This window comes from Myxocyprinus asiaticus, chromosome 36 (assembly GCF_019703515.2).
Source record: "Myxocyprinus asiaticus isolate MX2 ecotype Aquarium Trade chromosome 36, UBuf_Myxa_2, whole genome shotgun sequence".
Classification (NCBI taxonomy): domain Eukaryota; kingdom Metazoa; phylum Chordata; class Actinopteri; order Cypriniformes; family Catostomidae; genus Myxocyprinus; species Myxocyprinus asiaticus.
The window spans coordinates 41,739,961-41,764,507 of record NC_059379.1 but is presented as its reverse complement, the minus strand read 5'-3'; the positions used below and the strand labels follow the sequence as shown (position 1 = coordinate 41,764,507).

At 43.2% G+C, this 24,547-nt stretch overlaps 1 protein-coding gene across 1 annotated transcript in view; it reads right to left on the bottom strand.

Annotated features, from left to right (window-relative positions):
* Positions 1-24,547, bottom strand: part of LOC127427159 (glutamate receptor ionotropic, delta-1-like) — a 764,896-nt gene that overhangs the window by 408,503 nt on the left and 331,846 nt on the right. Inside the window, exon 3 of the mRNA XM_051674595.1 lies at positions 18,386-18,670. Within this exon, the coding sequence (XP_051530555.1) occupies positions 18,386-18,670 (285 nt within the window). The remainder of the gene's footprint in view (positions 1-18,385; positions 18,671-24,547) is intronic.

Here is a 24,547-nt window from a genome sequence, read left to right as displayed (position 1 = left end):
TTAAAATAAATTTTTTTGGGGGAGGCATCAGAAAATGGTTTGAGTTCCAGTGCTGAGAAAGGATGTTCTCAGCTAACATTGCTAACACTGTTCTACATTATAGAGCAATACTAAACTGTAATAATGAGCCTTTAAAATATACATTTTACAAGTGCACACACGAAGCGAGCAGCAGTGACACCAGCAAAAGCGGTAATGATTCTGAATGTGTCGGAAAAACCAGCAAGGACACTGTCTGAACATTTTGTTAATTTCTAGAGAGAAATGCACATTAGGGTTGTGTCGACAGATGATGATCTCGGGGATCGATGATGGTCTGAGTGATCGACAATAGCTGATGCCTTTGACAATGTCAAGACGATATTTGGCTCGTTTTCCCATTAATGTATTAAATTATTATTATTATTATTATTATTATTATTAGGCTATTATTATTATCAAATTTATATTACAAATAATTTGCCCGTAGACACACAGACATTAATTTAAGCTTGAAGAAACACACTTTATTATATTATTAAGAACAGATGACAGAAAAGCCATCTCGTGGATTTTATTTGCTTTTTCGTTTCGTTTGGAGTGAACTTTGAATTTAGAAATGTATTTTATTTAAGTTTTTCGTTTTTTAAATACATTTATTAAATTTTCAATGCAAAATCACTAAAGCAAGATATTCACCGATCCCTCAGCCCAGGGGTTGCTGATGTAATTGGATATTGCAATATATATATATATATATATATATATATATATATATATATATATATATATATCGTGAAGGCGGGAACAAAACAAATTTATTCACACATGATGTATTTTCAACGTTTGAAATCAAGGTGTCTTGTTTTATTGTGTAGGCTTAACCCTAACCCTGCTTAATGAAAATTACCCCATAGTACCACCTAGTGTCCAACCTGCGCTAATACCGGTGTTCGTCGGTTTCCTGTGGAGTTTTTTTTTTCTGCGACAAACTGACCAGTCAAAACTTGGTCGACCAAGACTCTTCTCATCAACTAATGTTTGGTCGATTATCAGGAGGCAGCCCTACATAGATCCAGCCCTATCCCAAATGCCAATTCTAACAGTAAACATGAGCTACCCCTACAATCAGAGGGGAATGACAAGTTTACTGCATGATAGGTATGGAGGTTGTTGAAGTCCTAACCCCAGCCCTAAAATCTGACTGGTTAATTGGAATGTGGTTCAAGCACCAACAAGGATGTCAACAAGAAACATGTCCTACTTGCAGAACTCACAGTATGTGAGAGGGTCCATAGATTCATCTGAACTGACAGTGGATGGGCAGGAGAGAGGGTGTGCTTATAGAAGAAATAAAACAAATAAGTGATCCGACATATGTAGAGGCGCAGAAGAGATCATGGATGGTGCGAAGTTGCAGTTAAACACAAGATAAAGTTGGTTCACTGTCTGGTGAGTCAGAAGAGACAGAGGGACAAGAGATGACAAGAGAAGCAAACTGGGAATATCAATCTGGACGTGATTTCACCAGGAGGGACAGGAGGGATGTTGTTTACCAGGAAAAGTTCCCAGTTCACCCAGCAATGTGTCTAGTGGACCAGGGGTGAGATACAGTATGAACAACACAAGACGTAATCTGAAGGGATGTGTTACACTGACAGTATGAATTTCAAATGTTGGTTGGGAAGATCCAGAAAGGGTGAGATATAGAACTAATATAATGGTCAGATGAAGCTGTCCCCCATTTTCCCCAGCCGACTACTGGCTGCTTTGGCATTGGATTGCCTGCTCTGCCGATAGCTAGCGCTGGCCCTGCTCTAAGCCTAACCATCAGTGAAGTAAAAATGTCATTTTAGAGTGAAAATGTAACTTCCGATTCATGCTCTTCATTGATTATGCGACATAGCACGAGAACCCAGGTCTCTGATGTGGTTAACGCAACACGCCTTCAGTCACAGGAGAAAGAAAATACTTTTAAACTGATGTAAAGTTTGATGGGAGGAGCTGCTTGCCAGAATGGGTCAATGTCAAGGAACTGGAACATTCGTTAGCAACATGTCGACTTGTCGTGTGATCATGATGAGTAAGCAACCACCCAGAACAACTTAGCAACCACATACAAAATAAAGACCCTGGTGACCACCCTAGACACCCTAGCATCATGTTACAGCAGTGAGTTTCGCACAGGCAAGCACCTTTTTCGTTTCTCTAGAAAATGTAAAAATCGTTATCCTAACCATCTTAAACCTGTAGCAACAAATGAGTTGTGAACTGTGTTCCATTATGTGGACATACAAACAATATATAATAAAATACTGTAAATACATTTCAAACATTGGCTCATAACATATAATTGAGTCATTACTGATTTTTTTATATGTTAATTTTCCCTTATACATAATTGCCTATATATGCATGAGCTGTCAAACAATACGCAAATTGATTCTGTAAATAACTTCTGATTAAGAATTAGAGATGATGAAGAGTGAGAGGTGTCAATGTACCTTCATTGTCTGGACAAAAGCATGAACATTCTGTTATATTTCAACTTTTTGTGTTTTACGGAAGAAGGAAAGTCAAATAGATTAGAAAAAACATGCCAGTGAGTAAATAATGATTTAAACTATTCATTTAAATACAGTATAAGCTCCACTGATGACATCAGCATCACGATCAACTGAATTACACTGATGGCCAAAAGTTTGGAATAATAAATAATAATAATAATACATTTATTTTATATAGCAAATTTCTTCAAACTCAAGGTCGCTTTACAGAATGAGAGTAAACACCAAAAAATAAATAAATAAATAAATAAATAAAATAAGAGTCAGAGAAGCATAGGTCAAAAGATATGTTTTGAGATTGATTTTGAAATCATGTATAGAGGTGTGATCACAGAGAGACTGAGGGATAGAGTTCCAAAGCAAAGGGGCAAGTGTGCAAAAAGCCCTACCACCTAGTGAGGTCAGCTTGCAATGTGGAATGAATAATAGGCCCAATTCAGATGACCTGAGTGAGCGGAATGGGGTATAGCGTGTACGAGATCAGTGATGGATGAGGGGGCAAGACCATGTAAAGCTTTGAATGTTGTAAGGAGAATTCTGGATGTATTGCAGTTTGTTTATTGTTTTAGTAGGGAGGCCAGAAAAGAGGGCATTACAATAGTAAAGTCTAGAATCAATGAAGGTGTGAATAAGAGTTTCTTCATCTTTGGTGCTAAGAATGGGGTGGAGTTGCGCAATGTTACGGAGATGATAGAAAACAGTTTTTGTGAGAGAGGAGATGTGAGCGTGGAAAGAGAGTGTGGGGTCAATGATAATGCCAAGATTACGAACAATAGCGGAGGGTCTGACCAGGACACCATTTAATGTACAGATTTTGCTGTTTGGGTACTTTAATTCACCAAAGTGGCATTCAACTGATCACAAAGTATAGTCAGGACATTACTGATGATGTAAAAAACAGCACCATCCCTATTTGAAAGTAATTTTTGATCAAATCTAGACAGGCCCCATTTCAAGCACCCATCACTCCAACACCTTATCCTTGAGTAATCATGCTAAATTGATCATTTGGAACTAGAAAATCACTTGCCATTATATCAAACACAGCTGAAAGCTATTTGGTTCATTAAATGAAGCTTAACATTGTCTTTGTGTTTGTTTTTGAGTTGCCACAGTATGCATCTCTTAATGTCAATTTTAGGTCAAAAATGGCAAAAAAGAAACAGCTTTCTCTAGAAACTCATCAGTCAATCATTGTTTTGAGGAATTAAGGCTACACAATGCTTGAAATTGACAAAAAACTGAAGATTTCATACAAAAGTGTACACTACAGTCTTCAAAGACAAAGGACAGCTGGCTCTAACAAGGACATAAAGAGATGTGGAAGGCCAGATGTACAACTAAACAAGAGGATAAGTACATAAGAATCTCTAGTTTGAGAAATAGATGCCTCACATGTCCTCAGCTGACAGCTTCATTTAATTCTACCTGCTCAACACCAGTTTCATGTACAGCAGTAAAGAGAAGACTCAGGGGTGCAGGTCTTATAGGAAGAATTGCAAAGAAAAAGCCACTTCTGAAACAGAAAAACAAAAAGAAAATGTTAGAATGGGCAAAGAAACACAGACATTGGGCAACAGATAACTGGAAAAGAGTGTTATGGATCTTAACCCCATTGAGCTTTTGTGGGATCAGCTAGACTGTAAGGTGCGTGAGAAGTGCCCGACAAGACAGCCACACCTATGGTTCAGTAGTTTGTATGTTAATGTAATCTTATTTTGAAGCATTGGCTTGCTGTCCGTATACTGGAGGGCTTGGAACTCAAGACTCGACTCGAGTCCTGATTACCCCCCCGGACCTTACTATTTAGATAATTAATCTAGAGAATATGTGGAGATGGGATGTCAGGAGAGATGTCACAGGAAGCAGGTAAGCAGCGGCTTATATACTCCTGCTCGTGGGCTGTGATTTGTCAGATTAAAATTAACATGCTCCTCCCGAACCTCTGTTAATTAACTCTATTTCAGTAGTTCGTATATTAATGTAATCTTATGTTGAAGCATTAAACGTATTTGGCTTGCTGTCCGTATACTGGAGGGCTCGGAGCTCAAGACTCGTCTCAAGTCCTAATTACCCCCAAAAAAGGCATTAAGATGAAAGAACAGTACCATGACTATGGCAGGAAGTATTTAGGACAGCAAGCCAGCAACAATTTTATTTGGTAAATTGGCTTGGTGGATGCTTTTGAATTGTTTTCCTCCAAAAAATTGTACAGAGGGAGTGCTTTAAGCATTTGTTTGAAGGTGCATTCTTGTACGATTGCTGGTCGAGAGGGCTATGCTGCGATTCGGACGAGAGACCACCACTCGTCGTAGAAGTGGGTGGGCTCACGATATGCAATCAGGGAAGGTGAAAATGAGATTTGGCTCATGCTGTGTTCGAAAGGGAGGGCTCACACTGCGATTCGAATGGGAAACTGCTCTATAGAGAGAGAGCGCTTACGGCATTCAAACGGGTAAGCCCAGCAAGCAGTCGAACGGGGAGAATGAGAACAAGAGTTGGTTTGCGCTGCGTTCGAAAGGGAGGGCTCACACTGCCATTTGAATGGGAGACTGCTCCATAGAGAGAGAGCACTTGCGGCATTCGAACGGGTAAGCCCAGCAAGCAATTGAACGGGGAGAAGGCTCACACTGTGTTCGAAAGGGAGGACTCACACTGCGATTCGAACTGGAGACTGCTTTATAGAGAGAGAGCACTCACAGCATTCGAATGGAAAATCCCAGCTAGCAGTCGAACGGGAAGAATGAGAATGAGAGTTGGCTCCTGTTGTGTTCGAAAAGGGAGGGCTCACACTGCGATTCGAATGGGAGATTGCTCCATAGAGAGAGAGCGCTCATGACATTCGAACGGGTAAGCCCAGCAAGCAATCGAACGGGGAAAGTGAGCACTAGTTGGCTCGTGTTGTGTTCGAAAGGGAGGGCTCACACTGCAATTCAAATGGGAGACTGCTCCATAGAGAGAGAATGCTCATGGCATTCGAACAGGTAAGCCCAGCAAGCAATCGAACGGGGAAAATGAGAACGAGAGGAACAGGGCTTGTTTGCAGGGGTAGCCTCACTCAATAGACTTCCCATAGATAGGGAAATATGGTGCTTTGAGAAGAGGACGTGGTGACCGCTATCTCCTGTAATGCTAGCTGCAGCTGCTGAGAAGTGAAGAAAAAAAGGCTTCAGTGGAAGTATGGTAAAAAAGCTGCTGCGGCAGTAGAGTAAAGTGGGCCTTCTGTGGGAGCGGAGTTTAAAGCACTGCGCGGCAGAGGATTGAGTATTTGGGGTCATAGTGAAGAAGCTCCTGTGGGAGCGCTGCTGTGTTTCCACTGCTGTAGATGCACTTCTATGAAAGTATGGAACTTAGAAATTGAAAGTGCCTGTGGAGAAAATATTAACAACTGTGTACACACAATTGGTATGGGTGGGGCACTGTTGCTGTGGTATCAAGTAGGGTACAAAAGACTTCATTAGATTTATTAACACCTGTAATGGAAGCAAAGGTTAGTGTGTACTTACCTGTAGTGGAGCAAATGGTTAGTTAGGAATACGTAAATTTATTACCTTTATATACGTCTGTAAGGGAAGCAGAAGGTTAGTTATGGAATTCGTGTCAATTACGTTTATATGCAGATTTGAGGGAAGCGAAAGGTTAGTTAAGAATACAACTTTATTACGTTTCTCATGGCAGGGCGCTGCAGCAGTATCAAAATACGAAAAGCGGTGATGCTGTGGCATAATTGAGAGTATGCGAGCAATGCTGCAGCAGTATCGAGCGTGGGGAGGCGCTGCAGCACATTATATGGTGGGGCACTGTGGCTGCAGTATCAAATAGGGCACACAGTTTATCACATTTAGGCACACCTTATTGTGTGTTGGGCTCATTTAGACCATGAGCAAAGGAAATGCCAATGCCACGGTTAACGGGAAAAGCTAAAAGGCTCTTAAGATTACTGCAACACCACTACACTCGAACAGGAGAACTCATACTACGTTTTGGACGGGAGAGCCCACCCCATGATTCGAATGGGAGAGCCTGCATTGCGGTCGAACAGGAGGGCCCACACTGCGATTCGAACGGGAGAGCCTAAGACCAATGCGCTGAGGTTCACACTGCATTCGTTTGACAAAGTTGAGTTAAAAAATCTCTTCATGAAACTCTTCTAATAAAACTCTCTAATTATTCAAAATGAAGAGTGTAGGGCTTATGTGTTTTGAAATTACACATTCACCAAAATATAGTTTTTTTCCCCCTCATAAACAAAGAAATGGTCCTGTTTTTCTGCTCAGGTGTGGTATCTTGCAGCCATCTGGCCACTTGCCCTGATGAAAACTGAAGTTTGCATCAGGGATGCCTGTAGGATTACATCACAGAAACTTGACCAAGTAAAGTGTACCCTTATAATCTAGGTGCAAAATGTTATGCAAAAACAACACCAAAGCATTCAAATCAGGAGACTTTGAGAGGAGCATTTTTTTCCCCCTTCTGTCACTCACTCGACGTTGTGTCAATGTAGTGACACTAGGAGTCACCCTTGGGAGCCCCAAACACCCCTGATCTTTGAGAAAAGGCCAATGGGAATTGGTGAGTGGAATTTGCATGCCACTCCCCCGGACATACGGGTATAAAAGGAGCTGGTTTGCAACCACTCATTCTGATTTTTTCTTCGGAGACGAGCGGTTGTGTTCAGCGAGCTGAATTACTCTGCCGATCCATTCACCTCTATATCAAGTGAAGCTGTTGGATTTATGGCACATTACAGCAGTTTCTTCCCCTCTTGCACCGGCATTGTGCTTCAGCAGCTAAAAGAGTATATTCTTTCCTCATAAAGAGTATATTTTCTACTAAAAGAGTGGCACTTACGAAAGCGTCTTTTTCAAGATGTCTTTTCATTTGTGTATTATTCCTGGTTGCAGTCGCTATCATCTCTGTGTTTGGGTGCTTCCCACGTGGAGGCATCTTTCATTGATGGTTCATGTCCTCTTTGCGAGAACATGACCATGGCAATGTTGCAGTCGTGGCTTTCTTTCGTCAGAGGGAAAGCCTTCCCAGCAGCTCCCCGCCTCGGTCCTTCTACCTACGGGTATGAGGCAGAGACGGTTAGCACTGGGGGTGATTTGGGGACGTCAATGGGAGCTTCTCTGCCAGGAAACCCCCCACGGACCTCCCATTCCCCAGCATGCTCGTGTGCCCCGGTCGGGTTCTGGGATGAGACAACGGGCTCATCTCAGGGCGAGTTTGCGATCTCATTCGGAGCTCGCGAAGAGGATGAGTTATCGATAGCAGCATCAGAGAGCGGGTTCGTCCAGTCCGGCGCGGAGGACTCGGCTGGGCTCCCACCCTCGGGTGCGGTAGCCCAGTCGCAGGCTGACGCAGAACTGGTGGACATGCTTGCCCAGGTGGCTGCGAGTGTCGGGCTGGAGTGGAATCCTCCACTCCCCCCTTAACCGTCACGTCTCAACGATTGGTTCCTGGGCCCAGAGCACCGCTCACGCCCTGCCCCGGTACCTTTCTTCCCGGAAGTGCATGATGAGCTCACGTGATCGTGGCGGGCATCTTTTACTGCCTGGACCCGGTCCGCAGGCTCCTCCGCTCTCACTACCCTCGACGGTGGGGCGGCCAAGGGATACTCGGTGATTCCCAAGGTGGATCAGGCCGTTGTGGTGCACTTGTGCCTGCAGAGCGCCGCCACCTGGTGGAACCGTCCAAGGCTCCCGTCCAGGGCCTGTAGGTTTATGTCGTCACTGGTGGCTAAGGCCTACGGTGCTGCTGGACAGGCCGCCTCTGCCCTGCATGCCGTGGCTCTCCTGCAAGTGCACTGAGCCAAGGCACTCAAAGAACTGCATGAGGGTAGTCCTGACCTGGGATTGATGCAGGAGCTGCGCTCGGCGACCGATCTCGCCCTCCTGGCGACGAAGGTCATGGCACGGTCTCTCGGGTAGGTGATGTCAACCTGGTGGTCCAGGAGCGCCACCTTTGGCTCAACCTGGTCGAGTCAAAGGAGGCTGACCCTGAGATGGGCGGCCCAGGAAGTCGGAGACCCACTACACAGGAGCTGGTAAGAGCACCACACTTTCCCCCGGTGGAGGGCCAGGTAGAGAATCCTTTTTTACCTTTTCTTATTTCGCTGCACGCCCAAAGGGCTGCGGTACCCACATTTTCAAGAAAAGAGCGGTTTCCTCACTTCCTGGGTCACACAGTCGGCATCCACGGCCATCGTTGTCATGACTGCCGGGCACCATTTCTTTTTGGCAGGTACGGCGCCTCCCGCGCCCAGCTGTGGCACAATCCCACCCTCGACACGACGGTCATGACAGGTCGTGAGGACAATTCTCCTCCTCCCCATCCCAGATTGCTCCTACGGTGGGTGTAAGGAGCCAGGAAAGTGCTTCGATGTCCCTGGACTCAGCACAGCCACAATTGGCACCTCAGGCTCCACCCCGTCATGAGGCCCCACTCGCCGGTATGTCCAACGCAATTGTCCCCTTGGTCCACCTCGCTCGGAGCTTGGGGGTGTGGCTCGCACTCCCCAACCATATGGCATCCTCAGTGGCAGTCACGCCACTCGGGTTGATGCATATGAGACTGCTTCAGCACTGGCTTCAGACTCGAGTCCCGAGATGGGCATGGTGCCACGGCACATGCTGAGTGCTTATCATGCCAGTCTACCGACCGACCTGGCATTTCTACGGGCAGGGGTTCCCCTAAAGCAGGTCTCCAGGCACGTCGTGGTTACGATGGACGCCTCCAAGCATGGCTTGGGCACCGTGTGCCATGGGCACACAGCCGCCGGTCCTTGGACTGGTCCGCGACCGCGTTGGCACATCAACTGCCTCGAGTTGCTGGCAGTATTGCTCGCCATGCAGAGGCTTTTGCATTGATCTGGACGGACAACACGGCGACGGTAGCATATATCAACCGCCAAGGCGGTGTGTGCTCTCGTTGCATGTCACAACACGACTTTCTTTCACTGCAGAACACAAATGAAGATATCTGGAGGGATATATGATGTGAAAATATCCATATAATGCAAGTCAGTAGTTTCCAAATCTTCCAAGCTCCAAAAAAGACATAAAGGCATCATAAATGTATTCTTTCGACTCCAGTGGTTTATTCAATGTCTTCTGAAGTAATCCGATTGGTCTTGGTCTTAATAAAAATAAAGCCCATTATGTTCATCACATTTGATCTTATTTTAATCCTTAATCTGCATTATCGCAATGTAAATAATAAAAATAAAAAAAAACTCATTCTAATAGTGCGCAATGCAAAATAATGTTACATCAGATGAATTGTAAAGTATTTAACATAATAGTTGCAGCAGCATAGGGTGTCCTGCCTTTAATTTATTCTGATGTAAATAAAAAAGAAATAATTGCACTGCATTTAGAAGCACTCTCTTTTATTTTATTAGTGAAATTCTTTGAAACTTGTCTTCATACAAGTCATCATATACGAATATTGCACATACTAGGAGTATATATATATATATATATATATATATATATATATATATTATATATATATATATATATATATAAATCTTTTTAATCTGATCAGGCAAATTAAATACAATTGTAAAAATAATTTTAATAAAAAATTGAAATAATAATAATAACTGTAAACATTATAGTTTATTGTTTTGTTTTTTGTTGTTTTTATTTTTTTATTTTATTATGATTAAATTATATTCCCTTTTCTCCAAATTTGGAATGCCCAATTCCCACTACTTGGTAGGTCCTTGTGGTGGCACAGTTACTCACCTCAATCCGGGTGGCGGAGGACAAGTCTCAGTTGCCTCCACTTCCGAGACCGTCAATCCACGCATTTTATCACATGAATCGTTGTGCATGACACCGCAGAGACTCACAGCATGTGGAGGCTCATGCAACTCTCTGCGATCCATGCACAACTCACCACGTGCCCCATTGAGAGCGAGAACCACTAATCGCGACCACAAGGAGGTTACCCCATGAGACTCTACCCTCCCTAGCAACTGGGCCAATTTGGTTGTTTAGGAGACCTGACTGGAGTCACTCAGCACACCCTGGATTCGAACTCGTGACTCCAGGGGTGGTAGTCACCGTCAATACTCGCTGAGCTACCCAGGCCCACATTATAGTTCATTGTTAAAATATAAATGAAAAAGCCAAAAGCAAATTCTGGAGATTAACATGAATCCTTTCAAAAAAGATTTCAAAGTAATGGAACGGAAGTCTTATTAATTAAAACAATGGTGATGCATGGTTCTCATAGCATAACTTGTAAAGTGTAAATTGAGTTGTTGCAACCTTGTTACTTAATGTGTCATTTCAGCCAACAAGCTCCACTTAAGCATATAAGAATAACTTATTGAGTTATATCAGCTAGATGCAGACTGATATTGGATCTAGTCACTACCGATAATGAAGGATTTACTGAATGAGTTTTCTTTCTAAGAAAATGTTCTTAGTCTTTACTAACTGTGACAGTCACAGAAATAGAGGCTACAATAACCCCAATAATAACCAGAAAAAAAAAAAAATAAATAAAAATACGATTTGGTGCATAACGCAGGACTTTTAACCATAAACAAGCCCGAAATTCAACTGGGACTCTTAGTTTGAAATGTCTGTGCTCTAGATGCTCAAACATACAGATAATAATAAAATAAATAATAAAAAAAAAACGAAATATGCACTTTTACAATTATCTATAATGTATTACAATAATAACGCCTCAGATTTTTGAGAAAAGGCCAATGAGAATTGGCGAGTGGAATTTACAAGCCACTCCACCGGACATACAGGTATAAAAGGAGCTGGCTCGCAACCACTCATTCAGATTTTTTTCTTCGGAGCCAAGCGGTTGTACTATCAGTCAGCTGAATACTACTGCTGTTCCATTCACCTCTTAAGAAGCGTATGCTGTTGGATATATGGCACATTTCCAGCAGCTTTCTCTCCTTGTGCACGACGAGTGCAGATTTCGCCCCTGGGCGCTTCGACAACGCTAAGAGTGTATATTCCTGCTAAAGAGTATATTTTCTCTATTAGAGCACACACATTGACGTTGAATGTCTTTTTAAAGACGCGTCTTTATAAAGATGCCTTTCCGTCTTCCGTCGCTATCTCTCCACTTCCGACGGCCACATGCACTGCCTCACGTGTCTGGGCAGTGATCACACCGAGGCAGCGTTCGTGGGTGGTTCATGTTCTCATTGCGAGAATATGACCATGGCAACATTGCGGTCGCGGCTTTCCTTCTTCTGGGGGACAGCCACTCTAGCTGCCCCCCGCACCTCGCCTTTTACCTCTGGGTACGAGGCCGGCCCGGCTGGTGCTGGAGGCGATTTGGGGGCTTCAATGAGCGTGGCTCTGCTGGGTAAATCCCCACGGACTTCCCATTCCCCAGCATGCTCGTTTGCCCCCGGCGAGTTCCGAGAGGAGACCAGCTTGCCCCAGGGCCAGCTTAGTGTCTCTTTCGGAGTTCCGGAGCGGGATGAGTGCTCGATCGCTGCATCGGAGAGCATACTAGCGATGTCAGACGGTGAGGACTCGACTGGGCTGCCACCTTCGGATCGGCCCGCCCAGTCTGAGGCTGACGGCAAAATGACCACCATGCTTTCCCGGGCCACCGCATGTGTTGGGTTGGAGTGGAACCTTCCACCCTCCCCTGAGCCCTCGCGGCTAGATGATTGGTTCCTGGGTTCGGGGTGCCGCTCACAGCCACACCCTTCCACACCCCGGTCCCTTTCTTCCCGGAAGTGCACGATGAGCTGACAAGGTCGTGGAGGGCAACTTTTTCTGCCCGAAACTGACCTCCCAGCTTGTCCGCTCTCACTACCCTCGATGGCAGGGTGGCCCATGGGTATACGGAGGTCCCTCAGTTGGATAAGGTGGTTGCGGTGCACCTGTGCCCGCAAAGCGCAGCCATGTGGGGGGATCGCCCGGCACTCCCTTCCAAGGCCTGTAGGATGACTTTGTCTCTGATGGCCAAAGCCTACAGCGCTGCTGGTCAGGCCGCCTCTGCCTTGCATGCCATGGCCCTCCTGCAAGTATACCAGGCCAAGGCACTAAAGGAACTGCACATGGGTAGTCCTGATCCCAATGTGATGCAGGAGCTGCGCTCGGCGACCGACCTCACCCTCCGGGTGACGAAGGTCACAGCGCGAGCACTTGGGCAGGCGATGTCCACCCTTGTGGTCCAGGAACGCCACCTGTGGCTGAATATGGTCGAGATGAGATAGAAACCTCCCACTGCCCGCTCTGGTATTCTCCAACGGGGGACCCCCTTGGCCCAGACGTACTGGCACACAGCTGGCCCTGGGGGCTGCGCAAGTATGCGTTACCCCCAGTAAGCCTACTTGCACAGACCCTGTGCAAGGTCAGGGAGGACGAGGAGCAGGTCACCCTCGTGGCCCAGTATTGGCCCACCCAGACTTGGTTCTCAGACCTCACGCTCCTCGCGACAGCCCCTCCCTGATGAATTCCCCTGAGGAAGGACCTTCTTTCTCAGGGACGGGGCACCATCTGGCACCCGCGCCCAGACCTCTGGAACCTCCACGTCTGGCCCTTGGACGGGACGTGGAAGACCTAAGTGGCCTACCACCAGCAGTGGTAGACACGATCACTCAGGCCAGAGCTCCCTCCACGAGGCAGCTTTATACCCTGAAGTGGTGTCGTTTCGCGAACTGGTGTTCTTCCCAAGCTGAAGACTCTCAGAGATGTGCGGTCAGGTCAATGCTTTCCTTCTTGCAGGAGAGGCTGGAGGAATGGCTGTTCCCCTCTACCTTGAAGGTGTATGTGGCCGCCATAGCGGCACACCATGATACAGTGGACGGTAAGTCCTTAGGGAAACACGACCTGATCATCAGGTTCCTGAGAGTCACCCAGAGGCTGAATCCTCCTAGGCCATACCTGGTCCCCTCATGGGATCTCTCCGTGGTCTTCCTGGGCCTTCGCAGAGCCCCCTTTGAGCCGCTAGAGTCAGTTGAGTTGAAAGCCTTCTCCTTGAAGACAGCCCTCCTGATTGCGCTCATCTCCATCAAGAGGGTTGGGGATCTGCAAGCGTTCTTTGTCAGCGATACCTGCCTGGAGTTCGGTACAGGTGACTCTAACATAATCCTGAGACCCCGGCCGGGCTATGTGCCCAAGGTTCCCACAACCCCGTTCAGGGATCAGATGGTGAACCTGCAAGCGCTGCCTCAGGAGGAGTCAGACCCAGCCCTGTTGTTGCTGTGTCTGGTGTGTACTTTGCACATCTACTTGGATCGCACACAGAGCTTTAGACGCTCTGAGCAGCTCTTTGTCTGCTTTGGCAGACAGCGGAAAGGGAATGCTGTCTCCAAACAGAGGCTTGCCCACTGGATCATGGATGCCATCGCTATGGCATACCAGGCCAAGGTCGTGCTCGCCCCTTCGGGAATACGAGCACACTCCACAAGGAGTCTGGCATACTCGTGGGCACTGGCCCATGGCACATCTCTAGCAGACATCTGCAGGGCAGCAGGCTGGGCAACACCCAATACCTTCGCGAGATTTTACAATCTCCGGATTGAGCCGGTTTCGTCCCGTGTTTTGTCAGGTACGAACAGGTATGTTCGGGAATATGGACAGCTGGCCGGGTGTATTGCTTGTGTAGAGCACCTTTCCCCTCCAAAGAGGTGAAAATGTGCGCTTCTTTTCCCATGCGAGTTCACGAACCCGTGAACCCTGGATGTCCTTCCTCCCTAGCCCTGTGGCTCGTGAATTCAACAGAGGAATTCACAGCCAGAACCAGTACATATGCTAATATGTATATATACCCTTACTGAGGTAGGTGCTCCACATGTGCCAGTTACTCCGGTAACCCCTGTGATGTATTTTCCAAGGTACAGTCTCCCTGTCGGCAGACCTGCGTCTCCCTTCAACAGAGCCCTCTCTGTCCCAGTTGCCGTGTTTGTAGAGCTCCTCCCCTTTCAGGCAGGACCTACCACCGTGCCTCTTCCATGTGCAGCTCTGAGCCCACATGACATCTTTCCCCCCTGAAAGAATAGGATAGGAAAAGAACACCTTCCCCGGCACATATATTGAGCGTTAAAATGGCCCCAGACGAATAAATGAATACTCAGTGGAGAGAAAACATAGAGAGAAAAGGCAGTGTCTGGCGTGGCCTGCTTCCATACTAGATATGTATCCCCCCCCCGCCCAGGGACGTGGGGAACTATACAATGATTTTTGGGGCGTTGGGGGAGGCTACGTGCAGACCGGTGCACCTGCTACTACGCACGCAGCAGCTTGCTTGCACCGGGACCAGCAGTCCACGTGATACGGTTCAGCTAGTTGTGGCATTTCGTATAGGGACCCCTAGTGTCACTACATTGACACAACGTCGAGTGAGTGACAGAAGGGGAACGTCTCGGTTACTGTCATAACTTCCGTTCCCTGATGGAGGGAATGAGATGTTGTGTACCCCCTGCCACAACACTGTACTACCCGCTGAAATGGCTGGGACCCTGTCTCAGCTCCTCAGCACAAAATCTGAATGAGTGGTTGCGAGCCAGCTCCTTTTATACCCGTATGTCCGGGGGAGTGGCATGCAAATTCCACTCGCCAGTTCTCATTGGCCTTTTCTCAAAGATCTGAGGTGTTCGGGGCTCTCAAGCGACCCCTAGTGTCACTTCATCGACACAACGTCTCGTTCCCTCCATCAGGGAACAGAGGTTACAGCAGTAATCGAGACGTTTTCCCCTTTTCTCTAGGGACTACCTCTATCAAAATCAACATGAACTCAAAAATAAAAAATGGTTATATAAATAAACGATCATGATTCAAATGTGTCTTTTCTATAATGTTAAAAATCATGCAAAAGTCCATAAGCAGTGATGGAGACTTAGTTCCATTACAATGCACTACATGTTTGCATTCAGCAAATGAGGTTTCTGTAGTTATTGATTATATATATACACACACCAGATCAAGGGTTTTCTAGGTTTTTCTACACATTTACATTCACTAGATGACTATTTTTATTATTATTATTTACCATATATAAAGTTAGGGTTAGGGTTAGGGACGTGATGTATGTACTAATGGAACATGTTTCCATAAACAATAGTCACATTTTAGAGGATATTGCGCCGGATATGATTAAGGATGACCAGGTTGGTTTTATAATGGGCCGCTCCTCAGGCAATAATATGAGGTGACTCCTTAATGTTATCCAAACCTTTAAACATCATCAGATTGATGGGCTGGTGCTTTCTCTCGATGCTGAGAAAGCATCTGACCATATTGAGTGGTCGTACCTTATTTCAGTCTTGGAGAAGTTTAATCTAGGCGATACCTTCATCAAATGGATTAGGATAATTTACGAAGATCGAAAAGCCTTTGTTCTTACAAATAACTCTAAATCTATTGTTTTTTCTCTGCATAGGGGGATGAGGCAGGGTTGTCTGCTGTCGCCATTGCTCTTTGCACTTGCGATTGAAACTCTGGCTGAAGTAATTAGAAGTGATGTAGCAATTGAGGGCTTGCGGACTGAGGAGAGACACCACAAGATAGCCCTATACGCAGATGATGTGCTCTTATTTATTTCAAATCCAACAAACTCAATGCCACCTCTTCTTAATATTATTAATTTATAATATTATTAATTATTATTATTAAATATTATTAATTTTCATTATATAAAGTTAATTTAAGTAAGTCAGAAGCTATGCCTGTAGGCACTTTGAAATCATAACCATTTGCTAATTCTACTTTTCCTTTTAGATGGTCCCCTGGAGGATTTGTTTACTTGGGAATTTTTGTGAGTCCTAAATTCAAGCAGTTATTTAAAGATGATTTTTTCCCTTTGTTTAATGGGATTAGAGCAGATCTTAAACGTTGGGATACACGGCCTGCTTCCTGGTTAGGGCATATAGCTCTTTTGAAAATGACTATCATTCCCAAGCTCCTTTATCCAATCCAAATGATCCCGATTCTGTTTTCTCGAAGAGTTCTGAAAGATCTGAACAGTTGGCTGAGCTCTTTTATTTGGAGCAAATGCAAACCAAGGCTCAAATTCTCTGTATTACAACTACCAGGGTCTATGGGGGGACTGGATTTGCCTAATATTAAGTTTTATCAGTGGTCAGCGCATCTAAAGTATATCTCAGAATGGATTTCTACTGATAACCCCTCTACCTGGTTAGATCTTGAACAGCTGATGTCAAAATATCCTCTTACAGATCTTTTGTTTTACAAAGGTCTTAAAAATATAATGAAAAGCTGTGACAATCCTATTACTGTAAATACACTGAAAGCATGGAGAGCTATCGGCTGTTTTGAGGGAACAGCCAAGTCAACCTCTGCTCTGGCACTGATTATAAACAATAATAATTTTCTACCGGGTAGTTCTGACATGAGGTTTAGATTCTGGGCAACTCAAGGTATTAGACGACTACTGGACCTGTTTAAAGAGGGGAATTTGATGTCTTTTGCAGAAATGAAGCAACAGTATCAATTATTAAACCAGGACTTTTTTCGATTTTTACAAATTAGGAACTATATTATGAAAAACAGTTCACTGATTAATGATTTAAAAATTTCCCCTATAGAAAAGTTGCTATTTCAGACACCCGGGAAAAAGTTAATTGTGTTTATTTTATGGTGTTTTAATGCAATGCCTGCAGGAGTCACAACAATAACGGTCAAGGATGTGTGGGAGAAGGAGCTTTTGTATTACCATTAGTGATGATGAGTGGGACGAAATTTGGAAATATGTTAAATCCATTTCAGTGTGTAATCGCACCAAAGGTTTACAATTTAAAATGATACACAGGATGCACATCTCTCCCAACTGCAGACATGTGTTTAATAGCTCCCTCTCACCTCTATGCCTTACGTGTAAAATACAGACTGGTACCCTTACTCATTGCTTTTGGTCATGTCATAAGCTGCAAATATATTGGGCTAAGATAGTTTCTGAAATCAGCATTGTTCTAGGGAAGAAGCTTGATTTGAACCCCTTGTTTTTGATTCTGGGGCTTCCAGACAGTGCTTTAATTTCATTAAGGGAAACAAGATTGTATAATATACTCACTTTTGCTGTCAGAAAGAACATTTTATTGAGCTGGATCAATGATAAGGCTCCAACCATATTGGGCTGGCACAAGATTTTGATGGAACTAATACTACTTGAATATTTAACTTGTGTACTCAACGGTCAGCCAGATCATTTCTATAGCATCTGGAAGCCCTATGTTAATACCCTGGAGACCAGTCTGTCAACTATTTTATGGAAGTAGGGTACATAACTAGACCCCAAGCTGATATTCAATGTGCAGATTATCCTTTCTAAACTGATTGCATTGCAAGTGTTTACTTTGATGGACTATTGAAAGGAAATTGACTGTGAATGTTGCCGAGCTGTTTAAGTGACATTGTTTGTGTTTTGTAATCTGTTTAAATTGAAAATTCAATATGTATATATTATATGTATAGTCACATTTTTCTGTGTATGGCCTCACTTCAAAGTAAACCACTGATTGATGATTGTCTAATCAAACTGACAAAATATACATACAAGTGAGGATATAATATGGATGAACATTGTAAATGAAGATAGATCTAGACACAGCATATCACTACGGGGTGTCAGTGATTGTTTATATTTCACCTCCAGAGGCACAGATTAATCAGCAAAACCGATATATCGGTTGATCTCTAATACCAACTGAAATCCATCATACCACCGTTCAACACTAACCATTCACCAGAATCCATCAAATTCTAAATTCTGGTCCAACATCAACCACAAAAAATACATACAGCTTAAAACCTGTGAATGTTTTCCAGTAAAATGTCCTTTTCCCCAAATTTCTCACCATAACATACCAAATCACTCACCATAGTCGCTGTCATAAAAGATGATGAACTTCTGCCAGCGTAGCTCACCAACCAGCGTCAACATGACATCACTGAGTCGGATGGGTGGTCGTGCAGTGAGGGTGTATCGTTCTCCATCGGGGCTTGGATTGAGCTGGCAGGCAGTACGGGGTGATCCCTCAGCATTCCGCTGGACGTACAGGTGTGGTATGTGCATGGCATCTGTCAGGGACTGCAGTGCGCTAGCTGACGCACAGCCTGTAGACGTGACCAGCGCCAGGATGCCCTGCGTCATCAGTTCACATGCTGCAAAGTGACAGAAAATAGAGGGAAATTATCAACTTGTGTACATTAGCCAGGACTGAAGAGTTTTCTGAGCAAAAACAATAACAGTCCTGCCGTTAATGGATTTTAACACAGCTTGATAATACAGTAGAGTGTAACAATCATTGTGAAAACAAACTTGGTCTCATAGAATCACGTTACTATTCCTACATGTCTTAATTTTTTTGGTTTTTGTTTACATGTCTCGTACATATCACAGCAGATTCCTGGTGAAATGAACACTAGAGGCGTTACAACAATGACTTTTATTCACTTTCACACAAATCGGTAAAATGGTGGATTATCAGTTCATAAACACTTTTCACTCTGTTCCTCACATAATGCTATCTTATCACATCTAAGCACTTTTACTCTAGCACATGACTCATTTTAATGTTTACTTATATAATCAACTACATTTACAAGCTTGTTCGAGTGTGATCAAATTGTGGGGTAGCTCAACTGATAGAGCAATGCACTTGTGATGTAAAGGAGCAGGGTACGAGTCCTGAAGAACACACCAGTCCACACATGAACCCAAAGTGTCACAGAAGCACCACAAAATGACATGCTTGTGTTTCACATTTGCTTTTTCTGACACTATCAGTTAGGTTTAAGGTTTAGGGTAGGGAGGATTTGCACCACAAAATGACATGCTTGTGTTTAACATTTGCTTTTTCTGACACTATCAGTTAGGTTTAGGTTTAAGGTTTAGGGTAGGGAGGATTTGTTCATTTAAAACTTGCATTAAAAACCTTCAAAACTGGGGGCCTGGGTATCTCGAGTATTGACGTTGACTACCACCCCTGGAGTCGCGAGTTCGAATCCAGGGTGTGCTGAGTGATTCCAGCCAGGTCTCCTAAGCAACCAAATTGGCCCGGTTGCTAGGGAGGGTAGAGTCACATGGGGTAACCTCCTCGTGGTCACTATAATGTGGTTCTTGCTCTCGGTGGGGCACGCGGTGAATTGTGCGTGGAGGCCGCGGAGAATAGCGTGGGTCGCCACACGCGCTACATCTCCGCGGTAACATGCTCAACAAGCCACGTGATAAGATGCACAGATTGATGGTCTCAGACATGGAGGCAACTGAGATTTGTCCTCCGCAACCCGGATTGAGGCGAGTCACTACGCCACCACGAGGACTTAGAGCACACTGGGAATTGGGCAGTCCAAATAAAAAAATAAATAAAAAAGACCTTCTGTTTAGGCAAATATTTAAATCGCTTTTTGAGGCACACAGTGGACATTTCACCTCAGAACTGCTCATGATATGTTTAATGAACCACGTTATATTATACTGTATTATCGTGTATTATGTGCCAGTCATCTCATTTTAATGAGATCATTAAACATTTAACATTTTCTCAATAAAGAAATTGATTTTTAGCTATAACATATAAACCTTTCAAGACAGACCAACCTTGAGCTCCAAGATTGTTAACAATGTCATGTTCTTCTGTAGAAGCCAAAAGCCAAAATGTGACTTCAATTTAATTTTCAAAAAATTGTGTTTCATTGTTGAGTTCCTGGTGAAGAACTACACTATCCATAATCCTCAAGAGCAATCCACCAATCAGAGAAGTCACCCATAAAGCATTGGAAATAACAATCGAGTCAGGCTCCTCACAATCCACAGGTACTGTACATATATTTAACTACAAAGCTAAAATAGATTTTTATACTGATAATCAATGACTGCATGTTAACAGTTATATATTTCACTATCATTTGTTATTTTATTTGATTGCATCATTTGCAGTACTTCATGGGAAGAGTAGTTAATTCCCTAATAAAAAGAATTAAAGTACACAGCCTTGTACCTGTCTTTCTTTTTTTTTTCCAGATTGGTGTATAATTTTTGCTTCAACTCAAAGTTTGTAATGGTGTGATTCATCCAAGCTGGTTGGTTTAGTTCAAGAACTCTTTATTGAAGAATTGTTTTGAAATCCCTGTGGACAAAATGAATGGGAAATACTTCCAGAACCAAGGCAGCTGAAAAAGTGTTTGCTCACTGATGCACTCTATGAGACCACAGTGCAAGTGTAAGTAACATACAACTCAATTCCTGTAGAGTGGATATTTTCTATTTATACTAAACTCAGCAAAAAGAAACATCCTCTAACTTTCAACTGCTTTTATTATAGTGTCAGAGACAGTGGTGGTGGCGTAGTGGACTAAAGCACTGAACTGGTAAGCAAAAGGTTGTTGGTTCAATCCCCACAGCCACCACCATTGTGTCCTTGAGCAAGGCACTTAACTCCATGGGGATTGTTCTTGTAATAAGGGCACTGTAAGTTGCTTTGGATAAAAGCATCTGCCAAATGCATAAATGTAAATGTGACTAACAGAAATGGAATAATGTGAATCAAAATCAAAAGTAACAATACAGCTGGTGGCCACACCAGATACTGACTAAGTACTGCAGTGCATCTCCTCCTCATGAACTGCACCAGATTTGCCAGTTTTTGCTGTGAGATGTTACCCCACTGCCATCCTGTACCTGTCCTGCAGATGTGATATTTGGATGTACTGATCCTGTGCAGGTGTTGTTACACATGGTCTGCCACCGTGAGGACAATCAGCTGTCCTTCCTGTCTCCAATTTTTTATTTTCTGTTGTTTAACAACAGAAGAGTGGCTCCTTCAAACAGTTATTTCACACTTCAAGCATTTTTAACTATTTTATAAATATACAGTATATATTTGAAGTCAAAGAACAACCTCTAATATTCTGGGTGGTCCTAGGTCTAATTTGAATATGCCCAGGCCCACACCGGCCTACCATTGGCTACGCCACTGCGCTTAAAGTTGATGCTTGTATTGACGTGCAAAAAATGCTCAGGTGTCCCGTATTCGTGTAAGCCATTCAATACCTCATCGTGTTTTAGAGGCTCACAGCGGGTGTGAGTTTCTGCACCTTAGTGCATCTCTTTGGGTAGGTAAATCCAATGTCTGTATTATTTTAAAAGGTTTACACTGTAACATATATATGACATATTGGTGCGTTCCATTCAGAAGTGATCATCCCCATGCCATGTTCCCTTCATAGACTTTACCTTTCACTGTCGTAGGACTGAAAGGTTTAAGAAAACTATCATTCTCTGCAGAGTAAGTGACTGAAGTGGCACAACTGTGCTTGATAATCAAGTTTTTCATGAGAGTAACATGTAGTAAACATGTATTTAACCCTTAAATGCATGGTAATTTTCCCAAACACTATTACATATTCGGGTCTTTAGAGACCCGGCATTTACAGGTGCATCTCAATAAATTAGAATGTCGTGGAAAAGTTCATTTATTTCAGTAATTCAACTCAAATTGTGAAACTCGTGTATTAAATAAATTCAATGCACACAGACTGAAGTAGTTTAAGTCTTTGGTTCTTTTAATTGTGATGATTTTGGCTCACATTTAACAAAAACCCACCAATTCACTATCTCAACAAATTAGAATATGGTGACATGCCAATCAGCTAATCAACTCAAAACACCTGCAAAGGTTTCCTGAGCCTTCAAAATGGTCTCTCAGTTTGGTTCACTAGGCTACACAATCATGGGGAAGACTGCTGATCTGACAGTTGTCCAGAAGACAATCATTGACACCCTTCACAAGGAGGGTAAGCCACAAACATTCATTGCCAAAGAAGCTGGCTGTTCACAGAGTGCTGTATCCAAGCATGTTAACAGAAAGTTGAGTGGAAGGAAAAAGTGTGGAAGAAAAAGATGCACAACCAACCGAGAGAACCGCAGCCTTATGATTGTCAAGCAAAATCGATTCAAGAATTTGGGTGAACTTCACAAGGAATGGACTGAGGCTGGGGTCAAGGAATTTGGCTACAGTTGTCGTATTCCTCTTGTTAAGCCACTCCTGAACCACAGACAACGTCAGAGGCGTCTTACCTGGGCTAAGGAGAAGAAGAACTGGACTGTTGCCCAGTGGTCCAAAGTCCTCTTTTCAGATGAGAGCAAGTTTTGTATTTCATTTGGAAACCAAGGTCCTAGAGTCTGGAGGAAGGGTGGAGAAGCTCATAGCCCAAGTTGCTTGAAGTCCAGTGTTAAGTTTCCACAGTTTGTGATGATTTGGGGTGCAATGTCATCTGCTGGTGTTGGTCCATTGTGTTTTTTGAAAACCAAAGTCACTGCACCCGTTTACCAAGAAATTTTGGAGCACTTCATGCTTCCTTCTGCTGACCAGCTTTTTAAAGATGCTGATTTCATTTTCCAGCAGGATTTGGCACCTGCCCACACTGCCAAAAGCACCAAAAGTTGGTTAAATGACCATGGTGTTGGTGTGCTTGACTGGCCAGCAAACTCACCAGACCTGAACCCCATAGAGAATCTATGGGGTATTGTCAAGAGGAAAATGAGAAACAAGAGACCAAAAAATGCAGATGAGCTGAAGGCCACTGTCAAAGAAACCTGGGCTTCCATACCACCTCAGCAGTGCCACAAACTGATCACCTCCATGCCACGCCAAATTGAGGCAGTAATTAAAGCAAAAGGAGCCCCTACCAAGTATTGAGTACATATACAGTAAATGAACATACTTTCCAGAAGGCCAACAATTCACTAAAAATGTTTTTTTTATTGGTCTTATGATGTATTCTAATTTTTTGAGATAGTGAATTGGTGGGTTTTTGTTAAATGTGAGCCAAAATCATCACAATTAAAAGAACCAAAGATTTAAACTACTTCAGTCTGTGTGCATTGAATTTATTTAATACACGAGTTTCACAATTTGAGTTGAATTACTGAAATAAATGAACTTTTCCACGACATTCTAATTTATTGAGATGCACCTGTATATCTATCAAAACTAGATGTACAAAATGCCCGGATAGGGTAAAATTTTTAAAATATTTTCAAGACAATTAGAAAACAATAAAATAAATGAATTTAAAGAGATTAAAGAGATACTGCAACAAATCAGGACAAATTAAGAACAGGATTCATTATTTTCACACTGAAATCTCATGAGTTGCAGCTGGCGGTGAAACACATATTGTAGCTACTCATAACATATAATATACACATGTGTAATCTAGGTGTAATTTACACTACTGTTCAAAAGTTTAGGGTCACTTATTCTTTATTTATTTATTTATTTATTTATTTTCACATTTTAGAATAATAGTAAAGTCATCAAAACTATGGAATATCATAAATGGAACTATGGGAATTATGTTGTGACTAAACAAAATCCAAAATAAATCAAAACTGTGTTATATTTTAGCATCTTCAAAGTAGTCACCCTTTGCCTAGAACTTGCAGACATGTACTCTTGACATTTTCTCAACCAACTTCTTGAGGTATCACGCTGGGATGCTTTTTCAACAGTACTGAAGGAGTTCCCATCTCATTGGGCACTTACTGGCTGCTTTCTTTATTATTTGGTCCAAGTCAATTACATTTTAGTTTTATAATGAATTAAATTAATATGGTGGCACAATTATATTTTTGTCTACAAAACTAATTTCAAACATTTAAGCATACGCCTTCAGATCAAAAGGTGTTTAAGATCAAGAGAAACATTTCAGGCAAGTGACCCCAAACTTTTGAACAGTAGTGTGTGTGTATCTTATGTGTATTTTCACTGGCACTTGTTGAGTCTAAATAGATGCACAACTTACATTATTTCAGTAGTACACCCAAATGAAAATAGTCATGTGTTACACTTGCTATAAGTTACTTCGATGTTGTTTCTTCTTCAAAAAGACATGTCAAATGTAAATCAAATCAATCTCTGAAACAACAGCGTCACCTTGAGTAAGAAATAACGTATATGTGTGTAAACACATATAAAATACTGATAATTTCCCATTGTTGCTAATTCATTGTTGCACAGAAAGTCAACGTGATCT